Source organism: Mizuhopecten yessoensis, unplaced genomic scaffold (assembly GCF_002113885.1).
Source record: "Mizuhopecten yessoensis strain PY_sf001 unplaced genomic scaffold, ASM211388v2 scaffold8463, whole genome shotgun sequence".
Lineage (NCBI taxonomy): Eukaryota > Metazoa > Mollusca > Bivalvia > Pectinida > Pectinidae > Mizuhopecten > Mizuhopecten yessoensis.
In genome coordinates this window covers 212,529-233,040 of record NW_018407560.1, presented here as the reverse complement: position 1 = coordinate 233,040, position 20,512 = coordinate 212,529, and the positions used below count along the sequence as shown (strand labels likewise).

At 37.9% G+C, this 20,512-nt stretch overlaps 1 protein-coding gene across 1 annotated transcript in view; it reads right to left on the bottom strand.

The window, feature by feature from the left end:
• Positions 1 to 20,512, bottom strand: part of LOC110456007 (putative phospholipase B-like 2) — a 39,946-nt gene that overhangs the window by 16,076 nt on the left and 3,358 nt on the right. Inside the window, exons 2-5 of the mRNA XM_021506517.1 lie at positions 11,211 to 11,457; positions 6,186 to 6,292; positions 4,764 to 4,975; positions 4,327 to 4,418 (exon numbers count right to left, since the gene is read on the bottom strand). Of these exons, the coding sequence (XP_021362192.1) occupies positions 4,327 to 4,418; positions 4,764 to 4,975; positions 6,186 to 6,292; positions 11,211 to 11,457 (658 nt within the window). The remainder of the gene's footprint in view (positions 1 to 4,326; positions 4,419 to 4,763; positions 4,976 to 6,185; positions 6,293 to 11,210; positions 11,458 to 20,512) is intronic.

The window sequence follows — 20,512 nt, the reverse complement described above, 5'->3', positions numbered from 1 at the left end:
AAAACTTTATAGAATTCCATGCCAGGTACCTACTGACCAACTATCATTGCCCTGGGTCTTCTGGTTATTCAGAAGTTGTTTTTTTTTTTTTATATATTTGACCACTATGACCTTAAAAATCTGTCAAGGTCATTCATTGAAGAAAACTTTTTAGCACCACATCAAAGTATGCCACTGACCGAATACCATCACCATATGTATTTTAGTTATTCAGAAAATTTTTAACATATTTTACCCCAGTGACCTTCAAAATATTAAGTCAAGGTCATCAATTTGATGTAACTTGATAGCAATAAATACCAGGTACCTACTGGCTAAAAATCATCATCCTGGCCCTTCTGGTAATTAAGAAGTTGTGTAAAACATTTTTAGATATTTGATCACTTTGGCCTTGAAAGTAGGTTGGCGTCATTCATTGAAAGAAACTTTATATCACTCCATCCCAGGTACCTACTGGCCAAATTTAATTACTCTAGGCCTTTTGGTTATTCAGAAGTTATTTAAAATGGGTTTTTTTTATGCTTGTGGTCTTGAAAAGAGGTCAAGGTCATTTATTTGAGGAAGTTAATAGTACTACATCCAAGGTACCTACTGGCCAAATATCGTCACCCTAGGCCTCCTGGTTATTCTTCAGAAGTTGTTTAAAGAGCTTTATATATTTGACCCATGTGACCTTTAAAATTGGTCAAGGTAATCCAATTGAGGCTACTTAATAGCACTTCATCCAAGGTATCTACTGGCCAACTATCATTGCTCTTTGCCTCATGGTTATGCCGTGGCACGGCGTCCGGCGTCCGTCCGGTGTCCGCCCGGCGTAAACTTTTCCATTTGAACGACTTCTTCTCAATAACCAACGAGCCAAATGTCATGATATTTAGCTAGTTGGTTGCTGGGATAAAGCCCAACAAAGTTTGCAAAAAGAAATGACCTTGACCCATATTCAACGTCACAGGGGTCAAATTTGTTAAAACCTCTAAACAACTTCTTCTGATTAACCAACAGGCCCAGAAGCGTGATATTTGGCTGATAGGTTCCTAAGATGAAGCCTGACAAAGTTTGTGAAAAGAAATGATTTTGACCCATATTCAAGGTCACAGGGGTCAAATTTGTTAAAACCTTTAAACGACTTCTTCTGATTAACCAAAAGGCCCAGAAGCATGATATTTGGCTGATAGGTTCCTAGGATAAAGCCTGACAAAGTTTAAGAAAAGAAATAACCTTGACACATATTCAAGGTCACAGGGGTCAAATTTGTTAAAACCTTTAAACGACTTCTTCTGATTAACTAAAAGGCCAAGAAGCGTGATATTTGGTTGATAGGTTCCTAGGATGAAGCCTGATAAAGTTTGCGAAAAGAAATTACCTTGACCCATATTCAAGGTCATAGGTGTCAAATCTGTTAAAACCTTTAAATGACTTCTTCTGATCAACTGAAAAGCCCAGAAGCATGATCTTTGGCTGATAGGGAAATGAGATGAAGCCCAACAAGTTTGCAAAAAGAAATGACCTTTGGCGATTTTAAAGGTCACAGGGGTCAAATATGTTTAAACTATTAAACAACTTCCTCTAAATAACCAACAGGCCCATGCTGATGATATTCAACCAGTAGCATGCTGGGATGAAGGGCTACAAAGTTTGTTCAAATAAATGACCTTAACTCATATTCAAGGTCACAGGGGTCAAATATGTTAAAATCTTTAAACGACTTCTTCTGAATAACCAAAATACCCAGGGTGATATTTGGCCAGTAGTATGTTGGGATGACACACTACCAAGTTTGTTTAAATTAATGACCATATTCAAGGTCACAGGGGTTATTTGTCTTAAAAACATTTAAAAACAACTTTTGAATAACTTAAGGTTCCCGGGTGATCTGTGTTCATGTGAATGACATTGACATACTTTCAAGCTCACATTTGGTCCAAAGTGCATAAATCTTTAAAAATCACCTCAATAAACAAAAGGTATAGGGCCATTAGGGTGATGTTTGACAAGTTGCATTCAGTGAGGAAGGCTATAGAGTTTGTTCAATTTAATGTCCATGTTTGACTTTAAGGTCACAGGGGTCAAATGTGTTTTAATCATTTAACAGGTTCTTTCGAATGACTTAAGACAAAACACTGATATTTTGCCTGTAGCTTTATTTTAGTCCACTCTTAAGGTTACAATTGTGAGATTAATACCAGGTGAGTGATACAGGCCCATTGGGCCTTTTGTTTAGAAGTAGTTGTTCAAAGATATTTATTTATTTGACCCCTGTTACCTTGAAGCTACATAAAGGTCATTTATTTGAACTTTTATAGCACTCCTTCCCTGGTAGGTACTGGTCAAATATGACGGCCCTAGATCCTCGAGTTCTTAAGAAGAAGTCCTCGAAGAAAAAGTCGACGGACAGTGGATGGATGACAGACGACAGACAGACAACGGATTACAGATCTAGACAACACACCATACCATAAGCTCAACTGATACTTCATGCCAGGTGAGCTAAAAAGCACAGCAGTTTGTAGCATGACAAGTTTTTTTCATGTATTCTGTTACACTTCGCCCTAAAGGCACAAAGCATTACAATAATGTATAATAGCTTAAAAATATGTATATACGTATTCACCAAAATAAAAATATTTAATTGTTAAATTAGATATGAAATTATAATGCTTTCTTATTAAAAAAGATGGAGCCTAAGCAAATCGTCACGAGGAGAGTACCACAGGGTTACACATGTATCATAACGATAATATTGCTCTCATGTTCTAACAAGGGGCCCAATAGGCCTGTGTCACACCTGCTACAAATCTCACACTTGTAACCTTAAAATAAAGCTACAAGCTATATATCAGTATCTATGACTAATACATATTTGACCTCTGTGACCTTAAAAGTCAAACAAGGTCATTAAATTAATAGCCCTTGATCCCAGCATTCGACTTGCCAAATATCATCACTTCAGACCTTTTGTTTATTGAGATGAGATAATTTATAGGTTTATACATATTTGACAATATGTGACCTTGAAAGGGGGTCAAGGTCATTCATATCAACAATCTTGATAGCTATTCATCAGAACATGCTACTGGCTAAATATCGTGACCTTATGCTTTTTTTGTAAATCAGAAGAAGTCAGTGAAAGTTTTAACGTATTTTACACCCTGTGACCTTAAATATGAGTGAAGGTCATTAATTAGAACAAACTTGCTAGCCCTTCCATACCAGTTCTCTCCTTACCAGATACATTACTCTGGGCCTTTTGGTTATTCCCAAAAAGTTATTTGATTATTTTGAAATAATTGACCCTAGTGACCTTGAAGGTGGGTCAAAGTAATTATTTTGAACCAACTTGGAGGCCCTTTATTCCACCAGGCTAATAGCAAAATATCATCAGAACTAAGGAGATATACTTACTAGTCCAGAACTGAGGAGATATACTTACTAGACCAGGACTTAGGAGATATACTTACTAGACCAGGACTTAGGAGATATACTTACTAGACCGGGACTTAGGAGATATACTTACTAGTCCAGAACTGACGAGATATACTTACTAGTCCAGAACTGACGAGATATACTTATTAGTCCAGAACTGACGAGATATACTTACTAGTCCAGAACTGAGGAGATACACTTACTAGTCCAGAACTGAGGAGATATACTTACTGGTCCAGAACTGAGGAGATATACTTACTAGTCCAGAACTGAAGAGATATACTTACTAGTCCAGAACTGAGGAGGTATACTTACTAGTCCAGAACTGAGGAGATATACGTACTAGTCCAGAACTGAGGAGATATACTTACTATTCCAGAACTGAGGAGATATACTTACTAGTCCAGAATTGAGGAGATATACTTACTAGTCCAGAACTGAGGAGATACACTTACTAGTCCAGAACTGAGGAGATATACTTACTGGTCCAGAACTGAGGAGATATACTTACTAGTCCACAACTGAGGAGATATACTTACTAGTCCAGAACTGAAGAGATATACTTACTAGTCCAGAACTGAGGAGATACACTTACTAGTCCAGAACTGAGGAGATATACTTACTGGTCCAGAACTGAGGAGATATACTTACTAGTCCATAACTGAGGAGATATACTTACTAGTCCAGAACTGAGAAGATATACTTACTAGTCCAGAACTGAGGAGATACACTTACTAGTCCAGAACTGAGGAGATATACTTACTAGTTCAGAACTGAGGAGATATACTTACTAGTCCAGAATTGAGGAGATATACTTACTAGTCCAGAACTGAGGAGATACACTTACTAGTCCAGAACTGAGGAGATATACTTACCAGTCCAGAACTGAGGAGATATACTTACTAGTCCAGAACTGAGGAGGTAGTAATCATCCCCAGACATCACTGACCCTGGGTAGGAAGAAAAACTCATCGTCTGGGCAGGTACAATCTTTCCTGACAACAGAGGAATTAATCCTTCAATACTCACACAAACTTTCAAATAATTTACAAATTTCATCATTAGAGATAACTACACAGTCCTGGCATCAAATTACCCTGGGAGTTAAGGAAAGACAGATGAACATCTTGAGAGCAGTGTTAAGACAGACAATATTACCCTGGGAGTCGTGGAAAGGGAGATAAATATCTTGAGAGCTGTGTAAATGCAGATTATTACCCTGGGAGTCGTGAAAGTGGAGATAAATATCTTGAGAGCTGTGTTAAGGCAGACAATTACCCTGGGTGTCGTGAAAAGAGAGATAAATATCTTCAGAGCCGTGTAAAGACAGACAATATTACCTTGGGAGTCGTGGAAAGGGAGGTCATATTTCTTGAGAACCCTCAACATGCTCATGTAACTGCTCCAGGTGTCGTGGCTCACAAACAAGTCCTTGGCACCAGGAAGTAATTTGACAAGTGCAGAGCAAGAGCCTGATCCAAGTACGTGAGACTTGGTGGGTTTGTGGAGTGCCCCCTCTAGGTCCTCCAAGTCACCACTGATCTGCATAAAACTTGAAAAAATGGGGAACATTCTCAGTATCTCTACATTGTAATAATATAACATTTAATACAATTGGTTTACACACTAAATATACATGTATAGGCAAAAATGTACAACTTTCAAAATTTACATATTTTTTATGGAATCTATATTGTTCACAGGCTTATGACAAATTTGGTAACCATGGAGATTTGTTTTCTCCCGAAGTCAAAGATCCAGCTGCCACTTCATTTCCCTGCTTAAGATATCTCTGTCACCCTATAGAGTATAATTACACTTTCTCCCACCCTTCACAGGTGTGTCTCCCATTTTAGCCGGGAAAGAGCAGCTTGTCACCCCCTAGGGGGAGATAGCCTCGGGTTAGACAACCAAAAAAAACATCACCCCTCGGGCTGGAGATGTCTCTGTCACACCCTCGATGTAGGGGAAGATTCTATTAGTTACCATCTAGGGTATGATTTCTCCGTCACCCTCTAGGGTCGGATTTTTCTGTCACCCTCTAGTGTATGATTTCTCTGTCACCCTCTAGTGTATGATTTCTCTGTCACCCTGTAGGTTATGATTTTCCTGTCACCCTCTAGGGTATGATTTCTCTGTAACCATTATGGTATGATTTCTCTGTCACCCTCTAGGGTATGATTTTTCTGTCACCCTCTAGGGTATGATTTCTCTGTCTCCCTCTAGAGTATGATTTCCCTGTCGCCCTCTAGTGTATGATTTCTCTGTCACCCTCTAGAGTATGATTTCTCTGTCACCATTTCTTTGTAATCATTAAGGTATAATTTCACAGTCCCAGCTTTAAGGAATTGTTGGTCTATTTTTAAAGACAGCCTTTTTTCAAGGCCATCTTATTTTTGAAGCCATATAGACAATGGGCCGTCTTAGACTAATTTTTAATGCTGTTTTAATTGTGAAGGTTTTGTAGAACTGTGTAACATATACAGCTCACCACACTGTACCTGAGCTTGTACTTACTACAGGCCCATAGGGTGGAGATTAGTTGTAGGTTGTCCTATCACATGTACCTGGGGGTAGAAATACCTAAGATTGTACTTACTACATGCCCAAAGGGTGGAGCTTAGCTGTAGGTTGTCCTATCACATGTACCTGGGGTAGAAATACCTAAGATTGTACTTACTACATGCCCATAGGGTCGAGCTTAGTTGAAGGTTGTCCTATCACATGTACCTGGGGGTAGAAATACCTAAGCTTGTACTTACTACATGCCCATAGGGTCGAGCTTAGTTGTAGGTTGTCCTATCACATGTACCTGGGGGTAGAAATAGCCGCTGGAAACTCCGCTCACTTGTAACAGATACAGTTTCACCTGCAGAATTGAAAATGTACAAAATAATAGAATAATTAACAGTATTATTTTTAAAATAAAACTTCACTTTCTTTAGTTCTTTTTAAACAAGAGGCCTGATGGGCCTGCACCACTCACCTACATGTAAACAAGCTATTCACCACAATTCTGTGACCTTCAAAATGGATAAAGGTCAAATATAAAACAAATGTGTAATCCCAGCAAGCAACAGGCTTCATATTACTGTACTCTAGCCAGGGCCTCTCAAGTTGTTTTAACTTTCTCGTACATTTGACCCATGACCAAAGAGGGTCAAGGTCATTTATTAAGACAAAAAAATATCCTTTCACACCAGCAAATCACAGGACAACTAAAATAAATTCAGTCTTTTTTAGAAGTTGTTTAGAGATTAATTGTATAATTGGTTTTTGTTTCCTAAAAAATTGGTCAAGCTTTATTATTATATTAGAATATCATTATTCAAGCAAGCTACTCTGGGCCTAATGGATCAAGAACAAGACTCTTTAATTATAAGATTTTTACAAAATTGCCACCGTGACATTGAAAGTATGTCAAAGTCATTCATTTGAAAAATACTCTGGTAATTCACCAATGTCCACCATCTTACAGGCCAAATACTATATGACAAGTAGGCACCTTACAGGCCACATACTATATGACAAGTAGGCACCTTACAGGCCAAATACTAGATGACAAGTAGGCACCTTACAGGCCAAATACTATATAACAAGTAGGCACCTTACAGGCCAAATCCTATATGACCAGTAGGCACCTTAAAGGCCAAATACTATAGGACAAGTAGGCACCTTACAGGCCAAATACTATATGCCCAGTAGACACGTTATAGGCCAAATACTATAGGACACCCCCGCACCTTACAGGCCAAATACTATATGACAAGTAGGCACCTTAAAGGCTAAATACTATAGGACAAGCAGGCACCTTACAGGTCAAATACTATAGGACAAGTAGGCACCTTACAGGCCAAATCCTATATGACAAGTAGGCACCTTACAGGCTAAATACTATAGGACAAGCAGGCACCTTACAGGGCAAATACTATAGGACAAGTAGGCACCTTACAGGCCAAATCCTATATGACCAGTAGGCACCTTAAAGGCCAAATACTATAGGACAAGTAGGCACCTTACAGGCCAAATACTATATAACAAGTAGGCACCTTACAGGCCAAATACTATATGAAAAGTAGGCACCTTACAGGCCAAATACTATATGACCATTAGACACGTTATAGGCCAAATACTATAGGACAAGTAGGCCCCTTACAGGCCAAATACTATATAACAAGTAGGCACCTTACAGGCCAAATCCTATATGACCAGTAGGCACCTTAAAGGCCAAATACTATAGGACAAGTAGGCACCTTACAGGCCAAATACTATATGCCCAGTAGACACGTTATAGGCCAAATACTATAGGACACCCCCGCACCTTACAGGCCAAATACTATATGACAAGTAGGCACCTTACAGGCAAAATACTATATGTCCAGTAGGCACCTGATAGGCCAAATACTATATGACAAGTAGGCACCTTACCGGCCAAATACTATATGACAAGTAGGCACCTTACAGGCTAAATACTATAGGACAAGCAGGCACCTTACAGGCCAAATACTATATGACCAGAAGGCACCTTACAGGCCAAATACTATATGACAAGTAGGCACCTTACCGGCCAAATACTATATGACAAGAAGGCACCTTACAGGCCAAATACTATATGACAAGTAGGCACCTTAAAGGCTAAATACTATAGGACAAGCAGGCACCTTACAGGCCAAATACTATATGACAAGTAGGCACCTTACAGGCCAAATACTATATGACCAGCAGGCACCTTCAAGGCCAAATACTATATGACAAGTAGGCACCTTACAGGCTAAATACTATAGGACAAGCTGGCACCTTACAGGTCAAATACTATAGGACAAGTAGGCACCTTACTGGCCAAATACTATATGACCAGCAGGCACCTTCAAGGCCAAATACTATATGACAAGTAGGCACCTTACAGGCCAAATACTATATGACCAGTAGGCACCTTACAGGCCAAATACAATATGACAAGTAGGCACCTTACAGGCCAAATACTAGATGACAAGTAGGCACCTTACAGGCCAAATACTATATGACCAGTAGGAACCTTACCGGCCAAATACTATATGACAAGAAGGCACCTTACAGGCCAAATACTATATGACAAGTAGGCACCTTACAGGCCTAATACTATAATATGACAAGTAGGCACCTAAAGCCTTAGGGTGAATGGTACTCTGAATTATACATAACCTAAAGCCTCACAGTGAATGGTACTCTGGATTATACATAACCTAAAGCCTCACAGTGAATGGTACTCTGGATTATACATAACCTAAAGCCTTATGGTGAATGGTACTCTGAATTATACATAACCTAAAGCCTCACAGGGAATGGTACTCTGGATTATACATAACCTAAAGCCGCACAGTGAATGGTACTCTGAATTATGTACTCTGGATTATACATAACCTAAAGCCGCACAGTGAATGGTACTCTGAATTATGTACTCTGGATTATACATAACCTAAAGCCTCAAAGTGAATGGTACTCTGAATTATAACCTAAAGGCTTACGGTGAATGGTACTCTGAATTATACATACCCTAAAGCCTCACAGTGAATGGTTCTCTGAATTATACATAACCTAAATCCTCACAGTGAATGGTACTCTGAATTATAACCTAAAGGCTTACGGTGAATGGTACTCTGAATTATACATACCCTAAAGCCTCACAGTGAATGGTCCTCTGGATTATACATAACCTAAAGCCTTAGGGCGAATGGTACTCTGAATTATACATTATATGACCAGTAGGCACCTTACAGGCCAAATACTATATGACCCGTAGGCACCTTACAGGCCAAATACTATATGACCAGCAGGCACCTTACCGGCCAAATACTATATGACAAGTAGGCACCTTACAGGCCTAATACTATAATATGACAAGTAGGCACCTAAAGCCTTAGGGTGAATGGTTCTCTGAATTATACATAACCTAAAGCCTCACAGGGAATGGTACTCTGGATTATACATAACCTAAAGCCGCACAGTGAATGGTACTCTGAATTATACATTATATGACCAGTAGGCACCTTACAGGCCAAATACTATATGAACAGTAGGCACCTTACAGGCAAAATACTATATGACCAGCAGGCACCTTACAGGCAAAATACTATATGACCAGCAGGCACCTTACAGGCAAAATACTATATGACCAGCAGGCACCTTACCGGCCAAATACTATATGACAAGTAGGCACCCTACAGGCCAAATACTATATGACCAGCAGGCACCTTACAGGCCAACTACTATATGACCAGTAGACACGTTATAGGCCAAATGCTATATGACCAGTAGGCACCTTACAGGCCAAATACTATATGAACAGTAGGCACCTTACAGGCAAAATACTATATGACCAGCAGGCACCTTACAGGCAAAATACTATATGACCAGCAGGCACCTTACCGGCCAAATACTATATGACAAGTAGGCACCTTACAGGCTAAATACTATAGGACAAGCAGGCACCTTACAGGCCAAATACTATATGACCAGTCGGCACCTTAAAGGCCAAATACTATATGACCAGCAGGCACCTTACAGGCCAAATACTATATGACAAGTAGGCACCCTACAGGCCAAATACTATATGACCCGTAGGCACCTTACAGGCCAAATACTATATGACAAGTAGGCACCCTACAGGCCAAATACTATATGACCAGCAGGCACCTTACCGGCCAAATACTATATGACAAGTAGGCACCTTACAGGCCTAATACTATAATATGACAAGTAGGCACCTAAAGCCTTAGGGTGAATGGGACTCTGAATTATACATAACCTAAGGCCTCACAGTGAATGGTACTATGAATTATACATAACCTAAAGCCTTACGGTGAATGGTACTCTGAATTATACATTATATGACCAGTAGGCACCTTACAGGCCAAATACTATATGAACAGTAGGCACCTTACAGGCAAAATACTATATGACCAGCAGGCACCTTACAGGCCAAATACTATATGACCCGTAGGCACCTTACAGGCCAAATACTATATGACAAGTAGGCACCTTACAGGCCTAATACTATAATATGACAAGTAGGCACCTAAAGCCTTAGGGTGAATGGTTCTCTGAATTATACATAACCTAAATCCTCACAGTGAATGGTACTCTGAATTATGCATAACCTAAAGGCTTACAGTGAATGGTACTCTGGATTATACATAACCTAAAGCCGCACAGTGAATGGTACTCTGAATTATGTACTCTGGATTATACATAACCTAAAGCCTCACAGGGAATGGTACTCTGGATTATACATAACCTAAAGCCTCAAAGTGAATGGTACTCTGAATTATACGTAACCTAAAGCCTCACAGTGAATGGTACTCTGAATTATACATAACCTAAAGCCTTACAGTGAATGGTACTCCGAAATACAGTGATAATACAGCAATTGATTTTATAAAAGTAAACTAATAAAAAAAAGAGCTGAAATCGGCTGATTGCAGAAAATATCCATCAAATAACTTAAAACAAAACCTTTTAAGGGCGATAATTCTTGCAAAAGTAATACCTATAATGCATACTGTATATGTAACATACAGCCTTAAACTTAATAACATATTAAGAGAAAATTTGATTCTGAAAATATTTCCATAATTAAAACTGGAAACATCAAACATACACCAGTACTAGTTTAGAATTGAAGCTGACCAAACAATAACACACTTCTAATATTTCACCCTTAAATCAAGTTTCATTCAGTCACATGTTCGTGTTAGAAACTGTTAGAACCTCTGGCACTAGATAGGTGAGGTTTGTTAATGTGTAATTACCTGATTCCAGTAAGGGTCTGCTTTGGATTTACTGATCATCCTATTCATCCAGTCGAGGTTTTGTTGGAGGTAGGCCTGAAGACGTGTACAGTAGGCCGTATATGGTTTGTCACAGTAGCCCTCTATGGTGTTATACCATTGCATCTTAATGAAGTCTGCTGTAAGATATCCCTCCACCAACCCTGCTGCGTAGGCCTGCACGTCATCGCTGTAACTTTCTGATGTTGAGACTTCTAACAGGGACCACCTGCCAATAAGATATAATCATTGGTTGATGTTAATTCTTGTATCATTTCTTTGTTGGTTCCCCACTAGACAAAAAGAATATGTGAGAATCACAAGTTTGCCAACCCAGATACATACTACAGAGATGAAAATAAATGTGTATCTTTCTTTTATTGAATTTGAGGTGCACCTATGTCCTAAGTCTACTTTGATGCCATCAAGTTCATTGTTAAGTGTTACTATACTTAAGGGGACTTCCAAAATATAATCGACAGCAGCCGTACCTGGGTACTCATCATTAGTGAGTTACCGGTATGTTATCAAAATGAACAAATGTATCACTTTTTCTACATGGTCAATTTAAAAACAGTTTCATGATTTATAATCTGTAATATTTTTCTCTTTGTTACACTTAATTGTCAGCTTCATGAATTATTTACAAAAACAATTGACTACTCTGAGAATGTCCCTTGTTTCAGAATGAGAAGCCAGCACTGGCAGGCGTTACATTATCTAATATGTAATGCAAAAAAATAGAAAAGAAAACAATAGGCAAGACTATCCCTTAAACTACATTTATTCTAGATGGTCAATTTAAAAAATGTTTGGTGATTTACACTCTACAATTTTATTTTATTGTTCTTATATATCAAATTAGTGGAATATTTATAAAACTACTTGATAGAATATCTTAGAATAAGATGATTTCATAATGAGAGGTCGGGTAAGCCTCTTAATGAAGGCATCCAAATGAGCGTTTCAAACAATAAATGCCTCTTAGTTAAGCTATCAAAGCTTGAAATGGAAAATGTGTAGCTTACATAAACCAGCTAGCATATCATAGACGACACTAGTACCATCGCACTTCAAGCTGTTACAATAACAGTGACCTAGTTTTTGACTGCAGAAGGTGATATCTATGAACATGTTGTCTGAAATTTCATGATGACAGGAAAAGAAAGTTGTCTGTAGATCAATTTCTATCAAACTCTATTTATAGTAGCAGTGACCTGGTTTTTGACTGCAGAAGAGGTGATGTTTGTGAATACCTATGTGAAGTTTTGTTACAATCAGATAAGAAGTCTGTAGAGAGGTGAGGCAGTTTGGACAGGTTTGGCCAGATCCATATTTACCCTTGACGACTCGCCAGGCGAAGGTATAATCATCCGTTGGGTCATCACAGGTCTGAAGGTAACTTAACGTATCTGTGAGATCTATGGAAGGCATGTGCTAGAATTAGGGGTAAAAGGCGGAGTGGTACTTGTACATGTAGTTGTAATCTTAAACCTCTGGCTGATTAATATTATCTCTTTTAGGGAGAGGTGACATGCTCACACACCCTGCCAAATACACACCTGAGATTTCATATGGGGCAAAGAAGTAATTCCAACAGTGTGGACAAGTTTAGGTTGTCAAATTTTCGGAGCGACCCGCTCCTTTTTCAAGACACAGTGAAACAGAACAGTTACATGTACATATACATCATATTACAAGAAGATTGAATTGATATACTATAATTGAAAATATATTTCATACATATAGATGCCAGATTTCATGAGAGACCAATCTGTGAGTATTACAGTGTAACATTGCGGGGTCCGTACCCTAGTCACTTCTAAGGATCCCTGTGATGTAAGGCTTAAAATATACTACAGTTGCAAATATATACAAATATGTGTTACAACCTTGTAATCAGCATACCTAGTGCTTAATACATGACATGAACAGACTAATTACTACACAACTATACCTAGTCACGACTACCCTGGTCGCGACCAGCTCGACACAACTATACCTAGTCACGACTTCTCTAGTCACAACTACCCTGGTCGCGACCAGCTCTACACAACTATACCTAGTCACGCAACCCTGGTCGCGACCAGCTCTACACAACTATACCTAGTCACGACTACTCTGGTCGCGACCAGCTCTATACAACTATACCTAGTCACGACTTCCCTAGTCACAACTACCCTGATTGCGACTACCCTAGTCACGACTACTCTGGTCGCGACCAGCTCTACACAATTATACCTAGTCACGACTTCCCTAAATTACTGGAGCCGATTATTTCTGGATTCTGCCTATTTATACTTTTTGACTATCTGAGTGACACCTAGTGGTGAGTGAGGTATAATATAACCACCGGTACGTTTTAATTGTACCTCTAAAACTATCTGTCTTCTAAGCGTTTGAATTACAGAGACATAGCACAAATGATTAACGCCAACAAATCAACGTCCTCAGAATGTTGGCGAGTCCAACAGGAAAAGCATGAGACCAGCAGGACTCAAATAACTGACTCCCAAATATCACTGAAAAATGATCAAACAAAATCTACATTATGAATCTATTAAATTTCATTTACATTGGAGATTAATTACAACTATCTAATGAAAAATACACTTAGATCAACTCACATGTCGGCTGACATCAGTTGAATATTCAGAAGTTATCAGAAGAGCACTTGAGAACAGAAATTATCAATTATTACTCAAAACATAGATATACATGTAGAATCTCGTACAACTTTAACAGCTAAGGGCAAATAGTTCAGGGATTGATTATCAAAATGTTATGAGGCTTTGAGGACTTTCTGTAACTTTATGTCGCACGATGTGAGACATTATCGCACGATGTGAGACATTATCGCACGTTAAAATCTGTGAGATTTCGCCTTCTACCGTGTATGCTCATCCACAGATAGCACTTAATTAACTAAACATTTGTTCACCCTCATCATAGATACTTTGCATTTTTACCACTAACTCATATCAGGTTTCTAATCAGTGTTCAATGTTCTTTATTCCAAATACAATGTATGCCATAACTTTCTGCTGCAAAATAGTGAGATTAGTGAATTGTTTAATGAGATTTGGTCAAAATTAGTGTGATTTTTTTCTCTGAATTAGTGAGAAATTTGTGAGACATTTAACACCGAAATAATACTGCATATAACATAGTTATATCACTTTTGTGTCCTTCTGAAGTCCCTAATTACTTTGTTGGAACCAAAATTGGAGACTTTCTAATATTTTAAAGAATTTTAGGGAGGTTTACACGTGACATTTGGTGCAGATATAGCTATCAACATTTAAAAGTAAATATATCACAATACTTCTATCAAAGACAAAAAAAGGATAATTAAAAGATGTTAATCCAGTTTAAAAGATATATCTCAAAACATAGTGGATATGTAACGTTCCGGGGTCCGTACCCTAGTCACTTCTAAGGATCCCTGTGCTGTAAGCTTAATTATAACTACACTACAGTTGCAAATATATACAAATATGTGTTACTACCTTGTAACCAGCATACCTATTACCTAATGCTTAATACATGATATGAACAGAATAATTACTGCACGACTATAGAACTATTACCAAAGCTATCTGCTCTGTATCAATATAACACACTACACACACTACCGTACAATCCAGGCAGTACACAACTCGACTACCTAGTCGCGGCTAGCCCTAGTCACTATAGTTGCCCTATAGTCAGCTACCTAGCTATATGACCTAGTCGCGCCGATCACGACAGCCTTATACTAGTATACAACTACGGCACTCTCTAATGACCACGACTATCCCTAGTCACGACTAGCTCTAACGACTATACCTAGTCACGACTAGCCTGGTCGCGACTACCCCTAGTCACGACTAGCACTAACGACTATACCTAGTCACGACTAGCCTGGTCGCGACTAGCACTGCACAGCCTATGCCCGTGACACCTTCTGTCTAACGGTATCTCGCTACAGCACTCAATCGTTTATTTAATATATCTTCCATGCAGTGTGTGGATCAAGGCAAGACTTATTCAGTCACTTCTATCTTTCCAACACAAAGCCGGTCTCGCATATATTAGGTACTTGCGATCTGTCACTGCTGTACACACGCCGAGATCAGAACAGAACTGGCCCGATTGTCGCTGGATTCTGCCTATTTATACCCTCTTGCTATCCTAGCGACACCTAGCGGTGAGTGAGGTATAATCACCTGTACGTTTTGATTGTACCTCGAAAACTATCTGTCTTCTAAGCGTTCGAATTACGGAGACATAACACAAATGATTAACGCCAACAGATCAACGTATCTAACCTGAATAATATGCTAAATCAGCGAAGGTAGGATTACGATATGTACATTCATCACATTACCCACGCCTCCGAGAACAACGCGTCCTCGCGTTATAGAAATAAAATAACTCTGGTACTGAACTCTTCAAGATGTAATGACATCAATCAAAAATATACACTATGATTCTTCTACAACAGCAAATGTTACCCTCATATAGTGATAACAGATCTACCTAATATTCTGAAGTGTAACTAGAATGCCACTGAGGTGGTCGTCGAGTGCGTGTTTGTCTGGAGTTGTTCTCAAACGTTTTCTCTCCATTTCTGACTGAATCACTGTTATTCACATCATTCTCCACCTCCATATGAGCATCTTCCATCACACTCCCATTCATTTCTCTAGATGACGCAGCATCCCCTACTTTCCAGTAGCTGAAACAACTCTCATCGACCTGTGTTGGTCGATCCCTTAACTCTCTCGCTTCTTGGGTATTTTCACCACTCATGACCTGACCCTCCCGTAACTTCATACGGTCCGCATGGATGACCTGTGACTTCCCCTTGCGTCCGCAACGCACTCTGCAGGTGACGTCTGTCAACTTAGTTAGCACCTTGTACGGTCCTCTCCACCGACTTGATAACTTGTGACTTCGTCCCACCTTTACATTCGGAAAGAACACAAAAACTTCATTGCCTGGTTTGAAGTTCTGCCAGGACAGCTTGGAGTCATGATTCTTCTTCTGTCTCAACATGGCTCCTTTCACATGCTGTCTCACCATATGATGGGCATCCTCCATCTTCTCTTTCAGCCGCCAAGCCCACATATTTTGGGGTATGACTTTGATATCCCGAGGCATTGAATACTGGATATCCAATGGGGTGCTGGTCTCCCTGCCCAACATCATGAAGTTTGGGGTGTTAGCCGTTGTTTCATGTTCAGCTGACCTGTAAGCCATAGTCACGTATGGTAAGTGCAGGTCCCAGTCGGTTTGTTGGTCATTAACAAAACCTTTTAACATGTTGACTAACGTTTTGTTAAATCGTTCGACCATTCCATCCGACTTTGGGTGGTAAGGGGTCGTTCGTGTTTTCTTAATCTCTAAGAGCTTGCACATTTCCTGGAAAAGAGCACTCTCGAATTGAGAACCCTGATCTGAATGAATGGTGCTGGGTACACCAAACCTACAAATTACTTCTTCAACCAGAATTCTTGCAACAGTCTTGGCTTCCATGTCCCTCATGGCGAAGCATTCAGTCCACTTGGTATAATAATCTGATATCACCAATATGTGTCTGTTTCCTTGGTCGGTTTGGGGTAATTCACAGAGGATGTCTATTCCTATTCGTTCCATAGGAAACCCTGCTTTGACCAGTTGCATTGGCGCTCTTTTTGCTTTGGTAGGAGACTTTCCTCGACAACACGGTACACATCCAGCTACATATCGTTTGACATCGCCTTTAAGCCCAGGCCAGTAAAACGTTTGTCTAATCTTTGCTAGAGTTTTCTTCATTCCCAAGTGACCGGCTGTCTTGTTGTCATGCGTATGAGAAAGGACGGTCCTTCGTTCTTTTCGTGGTAGAACAACCTGTGGATTCCCGTTAGAACTTCCTCTGTATAATAGGTTGTCTTTGACAAACAAAGCCTCAAACTGCATCCATAATGATCGCACAGTGATATTCCTGCCAGCAATAGCATTGAATGGTGGTCGTTTCTTGTCAAGTACCCAAGTTCTAACAAGTTGAATATCCTCATCTGCCTCTTGTTTCTGTGACAAAGGCAGTTCCTCACTATCTGCTGGTAGTTCTAACTTAAACGCAAAAAGTTAATGTTGATGGAGATGCTGACAAAGTCAATGGACCATGAAAGGAAGACAGCATCCAGCTTTTGATGCATGGGCGGAGTTGTATTACCTGAAGATGCATCTATGGTCTAAGTTTGGTTGGTGTAGCACTTAAACTTTCAGAGAAACTAACTTGCACACAAAAACTTAATGTTGACGCCACCATCGTCGAGCAACACCTTAGTCTCGCTTCCACTTGGTGGCGACGAGACAATAAACCCTTACTTAAAACTTACATTATTTTTATATAGGTAATTGTGAATAAATTTGCTTTCTTGTGTTAATATTATGTTTTATTAACACTAAATCACATTCCAATGACGAAAAAATAAATTCCGGATTCAATGTCAGTGTCCGGTTTCAATTTTATAGTCACGACTTACATTTCCATGTTTTCGATTGTAATGAACTGACAGCTCTTATGTGGCTGTTTAATGCTAATACCCACGTGTCATCAGATATTAATTAGCAACTGACCCCCACTGGATGGAGGGCTGATTCCCTGAACGCATACATTTTTAATTTACCTGTAGGACAACTTGTTTTGATAGGGATTATGGTCTTTTTCTTAAAAAGTGTCTGAGTTTCAAGAAGTGAATCTACCTGTACATATGCTTATATAAATATTCACAAATATATTTTTACCTCTTAAATTTTTCTTCAGTTTTATATTTTTGATAATACATGTATTAACAAGCTGTTCCATGTAGTATTTGATATAATATTAATTGAACTGATCTTTCAATAATACATAAATAAATAAATGACATAGTACAATAAGTTAAAAAAAAAATCCTCTCACACATTACCATTCATTCATTAAATATTCATTTATAATAAACTTCATTTTTCCAGGTATAATTAATAATTAATTATGTTTATATATAATTAAATTACAGCTAAATTGTGTCCGTTATATAAAAGCATTGTTTAGAAGTGATAGAAAAGAGGTTAGAGCAGATTGAGAAATAAAGAAGCTATATAGATGTGTCTGAAAGTTCAAGGAGTTTTACAGATAAGTATTTAGAAGTACACGTTTATATAAGAAAATTTGATAGTTATATGTTCATATTTTGGCAAAGACAGGGTTTAAGCAAAAAAGGTTTTTACGATTGCCTTGAATAATCGATAAGTATTCTGAACCACAATTAAATAAAATGTCCTTATTAACATATTTTTTAAATAACACTTGCCATTTACCCCCTGATGTAAGCAACCTACGTATCCAAGTAAGTCTCAAGGCTTCAATAAAAGACTTGATGTGTATCATTTTAAGACCCCCTTCCTGATAGCTTTTGATGGTTATTTCCCGTTTTGTTTTATCTACTTTACTTTTCCATAAGAAATTTAAAACTTTCTGAATTTAATTTTTTAATAAAATTTTCATCTGGATTTGGTAAGGGGATAAATAGATGATCAAATTGGGATATTAATAATGATTTAATTATTTGTATTCTTCCTATTGGTGTTAATATTCGTCTACTCCAATTCTTAATCATTGACTTAAGTTTCACTAATCTTTTATCATAGTTTAATTTAGGGATTTGATGTAAATCTATATGAAATTCTATACCTAATACCATAAATTTTTGACTTCCCCATTGCAGGTTCCATTCCGGATAATATATCTCATCACTGTACTTTTTACTGCCTATCCATATAACTTGTGTTTTACTTTTATTTATTTAAGAACAGAAATTTTTGCAGATAAATTAAGCTCTTTTATTGATTCTTTTAATGATTGTTTCGTTCCATCTAAAATGAAAGAGGTATCATCTGCATATTGTGAGAGAAGTAGTGGAGAGTTGTCTATATTTATACCCCTAATATAATTATTATTTTAAGTCTAATTGCAAGTATTTCTGAACACAAAATAAAAATGTATGGAGCTATCGGATCACCTTGACGGCAACCCCTCTTAATTTCAAAAAAAGATGAGAGATTACCACCTTGATTAATTGCAGACATAGAATTTTTATGTAGTGTTTTTATCCAACTTCTAATATCCTCACCAAAATTAAAATATTTAAATACATTTTCAATAAACTCCCAACTAACAGAATCAAATGCCTTTTCAAAATCAACAATCAAAAGCATCCCATCTATATCATTGTCCTCTGTATACTGCATTATATCGTAAATTAATCGTGTATTTTCCCCTAAAAATCTGCCTGCAATAAATCCTGTCTGGTCAGTGTTAATTAATTTATCTAAAATAGTTTTTAATCTAGAAGCTATTGAGCCAGATGCAATTTTGTAAACAATATTCAAAAGACAAATAGGTCTCCAATTTTTAAGAAATTGCCTTGGTTTATCACCTTTTGGTATACATGTAATAATTCCTTGTTTTTGAGTTATAGATAAGTTTCCATTTATATATGCATAATTAATAGATCTTAAAACAAATTTACCTAGTTGTTTCCAAAAACACTTAAAAAATTCTACTGTAAATCCGTCAGACCCGGAGCTTTTATTATTTTTCATGCGTTTTAAAGTATGTGACGCTTCAGTAAAGTTATATTACCTTCTAAAGATAAAGATTCTACATTGTTTAATTTTGGAACATTACAATCAGGTAGAAATTTATCTAAATTAGTTAAAATTTAACAACACCCTAATAAGTATATATATCTTAGTCATTTGCTGAATAACCAAATCTGTAAGTATTTATTTGTACCTTACAGCTGTATAAGGGATCAAATGATATTTTAAAGAATCAATGTGGTTTAAAAAAAAAATAGTATTACAACGTACTATTTATTTGAATAAACTGGAAAATGAAATAAACAAGCATACTGAGTATTGCTAAAGCAATACATGTCCCCTACCGGCCCCCGCTAGCTATTACACTGTAATGATTTATACATGAGGCCCATGGGCCTTAACGGTCACCTGAGTCCTACAGTATTTATTTTTGTTGTTGAAATATGTACCAATTTGAGTAAAAAGTAGTTAAGTATAATGTTAACTTAACTTTGTCAGGACCATGAGCTGATCATTCCTAGACCGATTTTAAATAAGATCGGCCTATTAGAAATTGTTTTTAAGTTTAGAATAGGTATTTACAAAATAGCGGCTGTGGTGGCCATATTGGATTTCTGATTGACCTGAAAAATAACAACACTTTGTCAGGACCATGAGTCGATCATTCCTAC